This window comes from Cottoperca gobio, chromosome 2 (genome assembly GCF_900634415.1).
Source record: "Cottoperca gobio chromosome 2, fCotGob3.1, whole genome shotgun sequence".
NCBI lineage: Eukaryota > Metazoa > Chordata > Actinopteri > Perciformes > Bovichtidae > Cottoperca > Cottoperca gobio.
In genome coordinates, this window is record NC_041356.1 from 159,086 (window position 1) to 174,063 (window position 14,978).

At 42.6% G+C, this 14,978-nt stretch overlaps 1 protein-coding gene across 1 annotated transcript in view; it reads left to right on the forward strand.

Moving 5' to 3' along the window:
* LOC115021769 (double-stranded RNA-specific editase 1-like) overlaps positions 1-14,978 on the forward strand; it is a 66,461-nt gene that overhangs the window by 46,760 nt on the left and 4,723 nt on the right. Inside the window, exons 6-10 of the mRNA XM_029452417.1 lie at positions 2,108-2,276; positions 2,669-2,823; positions 2,948-3,116; positions 11,226-11,407; positions 11,833-12,011. Coding sequence (XP_029308277.1) covers positions 2,108-2,276; positions 2,669-2,823; positions 2,948-3,116; positions 11,226-11,407; positions 11,833-12,011 — 854 coding nt within the window. The remainder of the gene's footprint in view (positions 1-2,107; positions 2,277-2,668; positions 2,824-2,947; positions 3,117-11,225; positions 11,408-11,832; positions 12,012-14,978) is intronic.

Consider the following 14,978-nt stretch of genomic DNA (forward strand, 5'->3'; position numbering starts at 1 on the left):
GTTCACAGACAGGCATACCAAGACCACCAAAAGGCCTACGCAAAGTCCCTCAGAAACACACAGTCAGATTTCCACTCCAACATCATCAACAATAACCCTGACAATTCCAAGAATCTTTTTTCCACTGTAAATCATCTCCTCAAATCTTAAACTCCCACCACAGAGGAGCAGTGTGATAATTTCATCGCATTTTTTAAGAAAAAAAGTAGATACCATCCGCTCTCTACTCTCCAACTCTGCTGCTCTGCCAGTCCCGACTGTCAACTCCCAGCCCGGACCTACCCAGCCTCTTTGCTGCTTCACTGACATCTCGCAGCAAGAGGTTGAGGCCATCATCAAAAAGATGAAATCCTCCACCTGTGCCATAAATCCCCTGATCACTACCGTGATAAACCACTCCCTCCAGTCTGGTCATGTTCCATCCCCTTTAAAAACTGCTGTCATCAAACCACTCCTCAAAAAACCCACCTTAGACCCAGATGTCCTTGCCAACTACAGACCAATCTCCAACCTGCCATTTCTATCTAAGGTGCTGGAAAAGAAGTTGCCATTCAGATTCAGGACCATCTCAACTTCAATAACCTCTTTGAAAAATTCCAGTCTGGTTTCCGCCCTGGCCACAGTACAAAAACTGCCTTGGTTAGGGTCACCAACGATCTGCTGATGACAGCTGACGCCAGATCACCATCTCTCTTCATCCTCCTGGATCTAACTGCAGCATTTGATACCGTTGATCATGACATCCTCCTCCACCGTCTTCACTCCACAATTGGATTCTCTCACTCGGCCTTAAACTGGTTCACCTCATATCTCACCGGGAGGACTGAGCACATCACCTATAAAATCTCCTTTTACACCCATCAGTGCTCCATTCTACCTCAGAGAACTGCTCATCCCACAAACCTCAACAAGAAACCTCCGTTCTGGAAAGGCTAACCTCCTCCATCCCCCCAGGACCAAGCTCAAAACCATGGGAGATTAAGCCTTCTACTCCGCTGCTCCCAGACTGTTGAATGCTCTCCCTGAACATCTGAGAACACCACAGACTGTGGATGCTTTTAAAACAGCCCTAATGACCAATCTTTTTAACAGAGCCTTTTGCACACAATCCATCTGTTGCCTTTTCTGTCTACTTAATGTTTTTAAATGTATATTCTGCTTCATTGTTTTTACTCTGTAGCACTTTGAGTTTTGTTTATTCAAATGAAAAGTGCGCTTATAAATACAATTTATTATTATTATTATTATTACATGATGGATATTCCTATGCTCTAATAGGGTTAGGTAATAAATTGTTGCAGCAATGTTTGTGTTGATACCTTTTGTTACCCAGATTTGTTGCAAGAGTTAACTTTTTTGACTTCTCAGGAATCGATTAAAAAGAATTGTCCAAAATGTCACATTTTGCCAAGACCTTGACGAACACCATGAACACGCAGATGAGAGTGAATCATCTAGCGGGCCATTCTGTTAGACTGCGTGGTCAGAACTCGTGGTTTACTAATGCACGATGATAAAGATGATAAAGATGATAAAGAGTTCATCACACTTACTGATATTAAAATAGCTGATTGTCAAATTGCCAGGTAGTTAAGTAGTGAATGGGAAGTTAGGGGGCTGGAAGGTCTGGAGCTGGTAAGCCAGGGTCTAAGCAATAGGTTGTTATAATTATTATAATTATTATTAGCAAGCTCATTTTTGTAAAATAGTTACTGAACTTTTCCTCCAATTTGTGAATTTATATTATTAAAAACATTTCAGTTTTCTGAATCTGCTCTTTCGATAATTTTCGATTTTGTAAGATAAAATAATGATTTAACCATAATTAAGACGTCTTTAATGTTTTATGTTTTGTCTTTATGCTGTTTGGGCGTGAAATTGCAGTTTTAATTAAAAAACTTTTACATTTTGATGGTGGAGAACCCCCAAAACAACTTCAACAGCTGCCCAGCATGGACCAGGACAAACCCTGCATTAGCTCTTGGTTCTATGGGTATTTCACTACAATGGGTTGCTTTTGATTTCTGAAAAGTCAAAAACCTTTAGTCTGGTTGAGACTAAACAGTAAAGGTCACTGATCTTAAGGTACTCATACTTTGCTGTACAGGTACTGATGTGAAAGAGGCTCTGGTCATCTGCGTGTCCACAGGGACAAAGTGCATCAACGGTGAATACATGAGTGAAAAAGGTTTGGCCCTCAATGACTGTCATGCTGAGATTGTGGCTCGCCGCTCGCTCATCAGGTACCTGTACTCCCAGCTGGAGCACTTCCTCAGGTGAGTGAGTACAGCAGAGAGCTGTTCTTACAACTTAATGTACATATGCATTGCATTGCACTTTTTAGTTTTCCTACTAAACTGGAGTGAAGACCTGACTATTCACCAAGAAAGCAGTGCCAAATGAGGAGAGAATAACATTTATGGAGAACTTACCCACACATTGGGGGTTATAAACATGTCAAACACTTGGAGAATTTAAATGTCTGAAATCCATCAAAAATAAAGTCTTATCATGCAACACAGGTTTTAACTCCTTCATGTCAAACCTTGACCAGAACTGTGTGAGTCGTGGGTCATTCTGATATACAGTTTAAAGGGTACAAGCCAGACAATCAGAAACGTTTTGTAGCATTCTGTAATGTCACTTGATTCACATTGTGTATCTCCAGTAACCACGAAGAGGAGCAGCAAAAATCCATCTTTACCAGATGTGACAACAGACAAGGTTTCAGGCTGAAGGAAAACGTCCAGTTCCATCTGTACATCAGCACATCCCCCTGTGGAGATGCACGTATCTTCTCTCCTCATGAAGCTGGAGTGGAAGGTGAGGAGGAAGAATAAGAGAAGGGCTGGACATGTCCAGCCTGATGAATATACATTTTTTTTGCATGAAAACTGATTTCTTACCATAAGTTAAGTGTCTGTCTTTGATTTTCTTCCTGTCTCAGATCAGGGGGATAGACACCCGAACAGAAAAGCCCGGGGGCAACTCCGCACTAAAATTGAGTCTGGTGAAGGAACTATCCCAGTACGCTCCAGTAATACCATTCAGACGTGGGATGGGGTCCTTCAGGGTGAGAGGCTGCTCACCATGTCCTGCAGTGACAAGATAGCCAGGTTTGTGTTGTTTCCCTACCTGTTCACACACACTGTCCAGATGGAAATTCACTCACACAGTCAGCAGCGACACTACAGGTGTGGTATAACACTGTGTGCACAGAGCAGCACGGTAGCAGATCAGCAGCAGCTGCAGGGCTCCATCTGTGTCTGTACAGGATGCCTTCAGGCACAGTGTGGAGTGTAGGTCACCTGTGTTTTTGGTAGCACTCACAAGCGTGCCTTGCAAGCCTTTAAACAGCCTGTGTCGACAGCTGTATTCATAGTTTTCACATGATGTAACAGCCCCTATTGGGAACGCCCACCTGAAGGGCAAAACAAAGCTGCCCTCCACTGCCCGACAATGACAGCTCAGCTTTTACCTCACTGTCAGCCAAAATACCAGATAGATATTGCTCAACTGGATTAATAAACCGAAGGAGACAAGCATGGTCTGTGTTTACAGAATCCCATCTCAGACCAAAAACCGAGAAAGCAGGGGATTTAGCCGTTGTGCAGTTAGATGTGCCGCCGGTGAATACACTTCTCATTAAAACGCCATACAAGTCAAATCCCTGCTTCTCCACAGCAATGCAGGCTGTCAATGGTGGCTCAATTCAATTGTGTGGTTAACTTTACAATGGAAAACAGGCCGGGCAGACTATACTAAATGTCAGCGGGGTGACAGCTGAACTTGCTGACGGAGCGATGGAATTCCCTCGATATATATCAAAGATTTTAACTGTCCCCACATATGGAATTTAATATTCTGGTAGTGTATATCCCCCATAGGATGTGCTGTAACATCCTATGAAGAACTAGAAGAGTTGTTTAAAAGCTTCAATCGCATATGCAAGGTTCTGGTCCTTGGCGATTTTAATATAAAATGGCTGGACAAACACTGTAGAAAAAAACTTTAAGATCTGATAATGAAATTTGATGTCCATCAGATGATTGATGGGCCCACTCACCTTACCAGGAATACTCAAACACATGGATTTAATGATTTAATAGAAGTTTCACTAATCCAGCCTTGAAGTAACAAGGCAGTCCTTGTCCTTGAAATTAATTTTATGTTTGAATTAAAGGATATATCCTGATCAAAGATAACGCCAAGTTTCCTTACGGTAGTGCTGGAGGCCAAATGAATGCCATCCAGAGTTACTATGTCATTAGAAAAAAGCATTTCGGAGGCGTTTGGGGCCAGGTATAATAACTTCAGTGTTGTCTGTGTTTATCATCACAATGTTGCAGGACATCCAAGTTGTTATGTCGTTGTTGTTGTTATGCTCGAAATTTAGCTAATTGATTGGTTTCATCTGACTTGATTGATAAATATAATTGGGTATCATCCGCATAGCAAATGAAAGTTTATGGAGTGGTTCCTTATAATATTGCCTAAAAGAAGCATATATAATAGAATAGAATAGATCCAAGTACAGAACCTTGTGGGACTCCATGACTGACTTTGGCTGGCATGGAGGATTTATCGTTAACAGGTACAAACATCACTCAGATAAATAGGACTTAAACCATCGTAGTGCGGTTCCTTTTATGCCAATATAATGTTCCAGTCTCTGTAGTAGAATGTCATGATCAACAGTGTCGAAAGCAGCACTGAGGTCTAACAAGACAAGAACAGTGACAAGTCCTTTGTCCGATGCCAATCGAAGGTCATCGGTAACTTTCACCAGTGCCGTCTCTGTGCTATGATGAATTCTAAATACAGATTGAAAAACTTCAAATAAACTATTGTTATATAAAAAAATCACGCAACTGCTCTCTCAGGGATCTTAGCAAGAAAGGGAAGGTTAGATAACGCTCTATAGCTGGCTAAAACCTCAGGATTAAGACTAGGCTTTTTAAGAAGTGGTTTTATTACAGCTACCTTAAAGGATTGTGGTACGTAGCCAGATAATAGAGACAGGTTGATCATATTTAACACCAGAGTCTTGAAGTAGATTCGGGCCGCCACTGGTAGCCAGTGAAGGGAGCGGAGAAGTGGTGTAGTGTGGGAGAACTTGGGTAGATTGAAGACCAGTCCGGCTGCTGCATTCTGGATGAGCTGTAGAGGTTGAATGGCACATGCAGGTAGTCCAGCGAGGAGGGAGTTGCAGTAGTCAAGGCGTGAGATGACAATAGCCTAAACAAGAACCTGCGTCGCCTTCTGAGTCAGTAGGGGACGTATCCTCCTGATGTTGTACAGAGTGCATCTGCAGGAGAGGGTTGTTGCAGCGATGTTGGGACCGAAGGACAGTTGGTTGTCCAGTGTCACACCGAGATTCCTTGCAGTCAGAGTCGGGGAAACAACAGAGGTGCCGATGTTAATGGTAAGGTCTTGGATGGTAGAGCGCTTACCTGAAAGGAAAAGGTGCTCGGTCTTGTCAAGGTTGAGTTTCAAGTGATTTGCGGCCATCCACCAAGAGATATCAGCCAGACAAGCCGAGATCCGTGCCTCAACCTGGGTTTCAGATCTGGGAAAAGACAGAATCAGTTGAGTGTCAGAGCCAATTGAGTTGGTGTACAGTGAAAAGAGGAGAGGCCCCAGGACAGAGCCCTGAGGTACCCCGGTGGTGAGTTGACAGGGGTCCGACAGAGCCCCTCTCCAAGTTACCCTGTAGGTGCGATCCTTTAGGTAGGTCTAGCAGCGTGGAGTTCCTCAGTGACAGCGACGAGGGCAGTCTCAGTTGAGTGGCACGCCTTGAAGCCAGATTGGTGCGGATCAAGAAGGTTGTTCTGGTGAAGGTAAGATGAGAGTTGATTAAAGACTGCACGCTCAAGTGTTTTGGAAAGAAAAGAAAGAAGAGAAACAGGTCTGTAGTTGTTGACTTCAGAAGGATCGAGTAAGGGTTTCTTTAAGAGAGGGTTCACTCTTGCCTCCTTAAGATTGTTAGGAAAGCAACCAGATGTTAAGGAGGTGTTGATGAGATGGGTGAGAAAAGGAAGGAGGTCAGGAGCAATAGAATGGAGAAGGTGAGAGGGGATAGGGTCCAGAGGGCAGGTGGTAGGACGGGCAGAGGTAATGAGAGATAGAACTTCATTCGAAGAGAGAGTGGAGAAAGAAGTAAGAGTGGGGGGAAGTGATGTGGATGGTGAACAAATGATGTTAGTCGGCAAGTCTTTTTTACAAAGTAGTGTAACGGGAGGAGGGAAGAAGGAGACTGCAAGGGTTGAGGAGGGTGGAGAAGATAGAGAAAAGTTTTTTGGGATTGGAGAAAGAGGATTGAATTTTTTGTTGGAAGAAAGTGCTTTTCGCTTCTGAAATTGAAGAAGAGAAAGAGGAGAGAAGAGAGAAAAATATATATTTTTAATATTGATGTATTCTTAATAAATCACGATCATAACAGCATAACAATGACTTCCGCTAACAACAATCGATTGCTGCGCCGAGAACATCCACTTCGGCAATGTTCGGGCGATGACGTCACAAGTAGAGCACTGTTTGTCTGCGTTGAAGCCTCCAGCAAAGACTGCTGTCAATTATTACGAGAAAGAATGGACAACAATCGATCGCCAAGGATAATTGGCAAGCGATGTGTTGTAAGGGGATGTGGGGATGTGGGGCTCCAAATCTAGCTTTCTGTGGCCAAAAGATGATAAAATGTTGCGTTTATGGACACGACAAGTGCGTCGATGAAACCGACGATTTGTGGGCAGCACTTTGAGAGATCGTGTTTCGAACAAACTATTCTCGCCAAGGAAATGAGATTCAAAAAGAATTTAAAACCGAACGCAGATGCTGTGCCTACAATACTGCCAAGACCCCAGCCAGCACAAGCCATCACGCCGATTCAAACACCTCCGCCGATGCAGAGTCCTCCACCAAAGAGATGACGAAATGCATTCACCAAAAGGGAGAGCGAAGGTAAGCCGTGCTACTTGTTTAATTTATTTATTGTTACAAGCATAAAGCCATAATCGGTCTAGGCCTACTGTATGTAACGAGTTTACACCAGGCCCTAGCCAATATCTGTGTGTTATTGTTTGTAGTATTAATAACTTTAGCTAATTACACTTCATTAGCTTAATTAAGTATAGATTCAATGTTTATAGCAGGCTTCCCCATTTTATTCTGTAGTTTGAGTAAAGCGTGAGTCTATTTAACTTGTAACGATCACCCTATTATTACATAGGTATTGAAACATTGTTGAATGAAGCCACTAACAGAACTGAGGATACCTGTATGATCAGTCACAATCTATTGGACATCCAGACTGGGGAGGAAGCTGTGTGTACACCAGTAATTATAAAGACTGTACGTCATCTGTACATTAAAGTTGTAGTACCAGTAGACCTGCACATGACGTGTTAAAAATACAATCCCCAAATGCATGTACATAATTCATATATTTGTTTAATTTGATATCATTGCTCTCTCAATCAATTCAACCATATCTTTTATTATGAATGTTATTAGATATTTTCTTTACGCAGACATGTATAAACATACATTACAATTTCAAGCTGGTTTGAAAGATTTATTAGTAAAGTTGTGTTTTGTACATTTCAGACATGTCAGAAAGAAATTGCTGTGCAGACGGATCCCCTCCATGGATACACCACTAGTCCATGCAGGCGCGACCAAGTGTCAGGTCAGCTGGACTGCAAGTTCCAATCCAGGTTGGTTGTTCCAAAGGTCAGCATCATAATATATATATATATATATATATACACACACATACATACATACATACATACATATATATATATATAGTATATATAATGCTTGATTATAAAACATCTTTTTTGCAGAGTATGTTACTGAACTCTTGACCGAGACTCAATGCTTTGTGCCAAGACAATGTTGATGAGGAACCGTTCGAAGTCCCAGATCCACTCAACAGTCGGTGGAAGAACCAAACAAGAGGGATGCTGTTGTGCTGTATAGACGCAGTTTCAATCACTGAACTGACATTGTGTTTTGTTATTGACTCTAATAAAGTGCTGGATACTTGAACGACGTGTAGTTGTCAGATGTAAACGTAGCACAGATCTTTTGAATGGCACATGATGGCATTCTGTGGTTCTTACCAAGTATTCCCCTACAAAATCTCACCAGCTGGCGGTATGCCACATCGTGATACATTCTGTAAAATAAAAGATAATACATGTCAATGGTAATCACTCCAACCTTATTTGCTTATTTATCTATTTATTCTGTGACTGTGCCAGAGTGACCATTCGACTTCCCAAAAATACATCAAATTTTCTGAGCTCTAGACATTTGTGCACACAAGTAACTTACTCATTACGTGGCTGATCACCTGCTTGTTGTCTGTCCCTCTTCGAATACCTTTGGTAGGCTGTGTGCAACACCCAAACATCCAGACAATTTGATTTGAATCCTGGGTGAACTGTTATGCAGGTTATGTTTGCACCATTTCCCTCATATTCATTGAATTCCTCCATGACATCCTTTTTTTGGCAGCAGCTCTTCAATTGTACAGTTTTCACACGTGCACCTAATTGTACAAAAGAAGAGTGGTAAGAACATGTACACAATATGCAATGTCCAGAAAAAAGGTCAATATTAACGTCATCTTAATTTCATACTATGCATATGCCTGTGTTTCACGACAGGCTCGTAAGCAGCTCATAAGCCTGTTATGGTCGTCCGGAGGTCGGATCTATCTAGTAGCAACTTTTTACCCTTTTCACTTAATTCTCGTAAAGTTACGACATCGTAACTTCCATGAACATCTGGTAAGTTTTCCGGCTACTATAGGCAGCCGTAAGACGGTCAGTAGGCAGACTATACTTTATGAAGCAGCGCTGTCCTCCGGTCTGTTTATTAGCTAATAGCAAATGCTTTATATACAGCTCATTATATATGACGTTTGACATCAGACACAACGATGGAACCTCAATCGCAGAAACTTCGAGAAATAATCAAGTTAACAATCTTTACAGATGTTGATGTGTCTAAGTCGAGAAATAATTGAATATTTAGCGATTGAGCAATTTGCGGACAACTAGTCGGGTTCATAACAATTCAAGGAAGCCAAGCTATCGACTCGATATAGGATAGCTTGTGATCTATTTACGAACGAGAATAATGTTACGATTTATTATGATGTATTTACTAAGTTCTATGAATTAAAGTCAAATGTGTATACCTGTCTGAGTTCTGTTGCCGCAGAGGATCTCCGCTAAATCCAGGATCACCGTCACCATCATCCGCATGTTCGCTCCCGTCTGTGTCTCCATCTTGAATACTGTGTCTCGAGCTGCTCTGTTTCCACCACGTTAAACTCGCCCACATGATCTAAATCCACGACACCGGCATCCTCTTCAATAAACTCCTCTTCTTGAAGGTGCAACGATTCAACGATTCGAAGTCACTTGATTCTGTCGAAATATCCAAGCCAGAGTCCGACATTGCCATGTCTGCCGTGCTGTCTGTGTATTCAACTGGTGAACTGTGTTCTACTTGTGATGTCAGAACGCAGCGTCGGGTGTTTCCGGTAGCGGCAATGTAAACATCGGTGGTCGACATACTAAATCATGATTTATTAAATACTGCGATCATTGTGTCATTAATAACACATAATTTTACACCACAAATAGCATTTACTATCATCAGTAGAAATTCATATTTATCATTTTGTAGGCCCTTTAAATTTAGCTACGGCACTTTCAGATAGACATTGAGCATAGGGTATTTGGCCTGATGGCTTGTAGTTCAGTAACTGGACTTTGAAAGTTCATTACATTTATTTGTTCTATTCAGTTGCACTTTTGCAGTGGTGGTCCATCCATCCATCCATCCATCGTCTACCCCTTATCCGGGATCGGGTCACGGGGGCAGCAGCCCCAGTAAGGAACCCCAATCTTCCCTTCTCCGGGCCACATCCTCCAGCTCCGACTGGGGGATCCTGAGGCGTTCCCAGGCCAGTGAGGAGATATAATCTCTCCACCGAGTCCTGGGTCTTCCCCAGGGTCTCCTCCCAGCTGGACGTGCCTGGAACACCTCCCTAGGGAGGCGCCCAGGTGGCATCCTTACTAGATGCCCGAACCACCTCAACTGGCTCCTTTCAACGTAAAGGAGCAGCGGCTCTACTCCGAGTCTCTCACGGATGGCTGAGCTTCTCACCCTATCTCTAAGGGAGACGCCAGCCACCCGTCTGAGAAAACCCATTTCGGCCGCTTGTACCTGTGATCTCGTTCTTTCGGTTATGACCCAGCCTTCATGACCATAGGTGAGGGTAGGAACGAAGATCGACCGGTATATTGAGAGCTTTGCCTTCTGGCTCAGCTCTCTTTTCGTCACAACGGTGCGGTAAAGTGACTGTAATACCGCCCCCGCTGCTCCGATTCTCCGGCCAATCTCTCGCTCCATTGTCCCCTCACTCGCGAACAAGACCCTGAGGTATTTGAACTCCTTCACTTGGGGTAATGGCTCATTCCCTACCCGGAGTAGGCAATCCACCGGTTTCCTGCTGAGAGCCATGGCCTCAGATTTGGAGGTGCTGATCCTCATCCCAACCGCTGCACACTCGGCTACGAACCGATCCAGTGACTGTTGAAGGTCACAGACCGATGATGCCATAAGGACCACATCATCTGCAAAGAGCAGCGATGAGATCCTCAGGTCACCGAACTGCAACCCCTCTCCTCCACCACTGTGGAGTGTTCATTTTTATTAAGTTTAATGTGTAATTCCTCTTCTGTTTGCTATTGATTAGTATAGAATATACATTGTGAGTAAGTGAATCAACTTTGCATGTAGCTGAAGTACATACTTTAGTTTTCTCTTTCAGCCCTGCAGATCAGTAGGAATCTTGATGATTATGTGCTTGTGTAAAGAGGCTGAATGATCTCTGTGTCATACTGCAATCACTCCATTTCAGTCTCTGCTGTGAACTGCAGGTGTCAATAGGCCCCTGGAGCTTTGATTAAGCTACTCGATGAATCTCCAGGAAGCTGCTTCCAGCTCGGGACTCCTCTGAGCTGGAATCACATTTGTGTTTGCAGGAGAATTAGCTGGAACAATAATGTAGATTTTTGCAGATTTATATGTTCAGGGTCCCTCAAGTTTAACCTTCTTTGGCTAAGAAGACCCTAATCTAAACATTTGTGACAAGCGTGATGGGTATTTTCCCAATTGAATAAAAATAGTTTGTTCTTCAGGTGGAACGTGGTTGGATTCCAAGGTTCTCTGATGAGCTACTTCACTGATGCCATCTACTTCTCCAGCATCATCCTGGGCAGCCTGTACCACGCAGACCACCTCTCCAGAGCCATGTACCAGAGGATTACTGAGATGGAGGACCTGCCACAGTCCTTCAGCCTGAACAGACCGCTACTCAGCGGTGAGACACAGAATGCCCTTCATCTCTTTTACACACATCTGTAGGTCCTTCAGAAGTCTGAGAAGCAGGGTTCTCACTGCGCGGGGGTTTTATGGAATATCAGAGAAGTTTGAGGGGAAATATTCCAGGCAAAGATAGTCATGTACATTCTGTGAGAAAGAAATTCACAATATTTTCATTTTTCTTTCTCAGTTCATTGCATTAAAAGAACCAGGATTGTTTTTAAGAGATTGCCTTTTAAAATCACAAAATACTTAATGTAGTTTTTCGAAATGGCAGTGGTGGAGCCCCTGTGTGATGATCCTCAAATTCTTTGTAATATGTGATTCATTGCAATCTCAAAAGGTCCTTTATACCCTTTTATGAAATGGATTTGGCCTTCCATTCTAGTTTATATCTAGTGTGAACTGAAACTCTGCCTACAGGAATAAGTAACGCTGAGGCTCGTCAGCCTGGAAAAGCACCAAATTTCAGTGTGAACTGGACGCTGGGAGACCAAGGCTTAGAGGTGATCAATGCCACCACAGGGAAAGATGACCTGAGTCGACCCTCCAGGCTCTGTAAGCACGCTCTCTACAGCCGCTGGATGCGCCTGCACTGCAAGGTAACACTGTTGACACTTACAATACTGTGTAGTATATAAAGCACTGCCTCTTCTAGGACCACTTCCCCACCTGATATGCTCTTTCTCTCTCTTAGGAAAATATCATTTGCGCGGCACTTATATGTGCACTTGTGTAAGGTGGAACATGGAGTGTTGAGGCCATTTTATACAAAAGCATCTGCCAAATGAATAAATATGAATGTAAATAATACATTGTATACTAATACTTTACCAGCTAGGAAGCAAAGGGTGATGTAGACGCCTGGCTCTGCACTTGTACCACCAAAGTCCCAACTCGTCAGCTATACTCAAAGTCTTACTAGTTAACTAGTGACATACAATTTGCTGCACTAGTTAACTAGTCAAGGCTCAAAATGTTTACTAGTAAGAGACATTGTGACTTAACTAGGTCCAACATGTTTACTAGTAAACGAGTGAAAGCACTAGTTGCACAGAATGATAATGAGGAGGAGGGGTAAACAAAACAAAAAAAAGCACAACTCCACACAGACAAAATGTAACCATATGAAGCCTGATGAACTTTCTCTGTTGTTTACAGACAGCTGCTATCCATGAAGAATAATGCATTAAAAATGTGTGTGCTACTACTACTAGTACTACTACTGCTACTTCTACTACTGCTACTTCTACTACTACTACTATTTGTACTACTACTACTGCTACTACTATTTGTACTACTACTACTGCTACTACTACTACTACTATTATTACTACTACTACTGCTACTACTACTACTACTACTACTACTACTACTACTACTACTACTACTACTACTACTACTACTACTACTACTATTGTTACTACTACCACTACTACTATTATTACCACTACTTGCAATAAAGCAACTTTTCAATCCTCATATTTGCTCCTTCCTGTCCTTTCTGGAATGCGTCTTGGTTGATGCGCTCAAACATTACACAGAGTTCACCGCATTCTTTGTTGTGTCACTTTTATTTTTCTTTCAGACTCAGATTCAGACTCCATCATATGTTTTTCTTCCTTTTACAAACAAGTGTTGTTCTTACTGGGTGAAGCAGGTATGGGGTGAACTTGCAATAAAACAAAAACAACTTAAATCTACTTTTTCTCAGTGTAACACAGCGGTCAAAAAACCATATAACTTCAAACCAAAAAAGACGCTGTCTTAATGACAACTCCCTGTTATATACACCAGCTGATACCATCAATCAGCTGATGGTCAAAAAAGGGGAGTGGTGTCTGCACTACACGTGCCGATAACAGGCAATCAACACCATATTCTGTATATTCCTATTTCTATTCATCATTACCACCGCTCAGCATTCCTGTTTTCAATGGAAACACTTTGGATTATCAATTCTTCAGAAGACCATTTGAGCACGGTATCGAGGAGAAGACTGAGAACAGTAAGGACATGCTTTACTTCTTGGAGCAATGCACTATTGGCCAACAAAGAGAACTTGTGTGCAGTTGCCAATATATGCAATCCGACAAAGGATATGAAGAAGCAGAAAACCAGCACACTCCGTCGACCCATCACAAAGCTGGTCCTGCTGGTCGAGGCCCAAAACGAACTCTAAACCCCTTCTCACCCTTTTTTCACCACACCAACACACTATTACACATATGGAATTTTAATGTGTTATTACACATTTACAAAAGAAAGGGTCAGAAGCCCCGAAGATGGACATTGACGTGCTGTACACTTTAGTGTCATTTATATGAATTATTGTGAATAAATCAAATCAAATCATATTTGTATAGCCCAATATCACAAATTATACATTTGTCTCAGTGTTCTTTACACACTGTACAGGTTACGACACCCTCTGTCCTTAGACCCTCGCATCGCACAAGGAAAAACTTCCTAAAAGAAACCCCAAAATTAAAGGGGGAAAAATGGAAGAAACCTCAGGGAGAGCAACTGAGGAGGGATCCCTCTCCCAGGACGGACAGACGTGCAATAGATGTCGTGTGTACAGGATAAACAACATAGTACAAATACAACATTTGACAGAAATGATGTTGGGTTGAAAAAAAAAAGAGAAAGTATGGATGAATTCAGGAAAATGTCAAAAAGGCTTCCCGGTGTCCAGCAGGACCAGGGCAGCAGGCGCAGCCACGATTCATGATCCTGACGTAAACTTTATCAGTGGCAACCTGCCACATGAGAGACAGACACTCCGGGGATGATACCCCGGATGATGAGTTAGTGACATACATTTACATAAATGCATACAGATAGAGAGGGAGAAGAAGAGAGGGGAGGGAGGGGAGGAGAGAGGAAGAGAGCAGGGAGGTGTCCCCCGGCAGTCTAAGCCTATAGCAGCATAACTAGGGGCTGATCCAGGGCAAACCTGAGCCAGCCCTAACTATAAGCTTTATCAAAAAGGAAAGTCTTTAGCCTACTCTTAAATGTGGAGACTGTGTCTGCCTCCCGAACACAAACTGGAAGCTGGTTCCACTGGAGAGGAGCTTGATAGCTGAAGGCTCTGGCTCCCATTGTACTCTTAGAGACTCTAGGAACCACAAGTAAATAACAGACTGTTCAGTTTGTATTGGCTCCATTCTATGTATACTTGTCATGTGTGAATCACACATGACAAGTATAACAATTAGGGGCCGGAATGTTGGAGCCAAAATGATAAGTTTAACCCTCTATGGTACCTTGTTGCCTCTAGGCAACATACCTACCTTTTGGCTTTTTACATTCACACAATACACCCCCAGGTATAATGCAATACTTTTAATAAGAGGAAGGACTATAAGGAACCAATTGCAGTGTTTAAATTTGTCACATGAGTCTCTGGGGGCCATGCTGAAGACATTTTTTGCAGTCTGTTGCACAAGGATCAGCTCAGCCATTTCTCTGTACAAACATGGTCTGAAAGCATCTTTTCCTGCCCTTTTTCCATCTGGGAAAAAATATATTCACAATAATAGATGAGTAAAGCTTAATTTCTAATA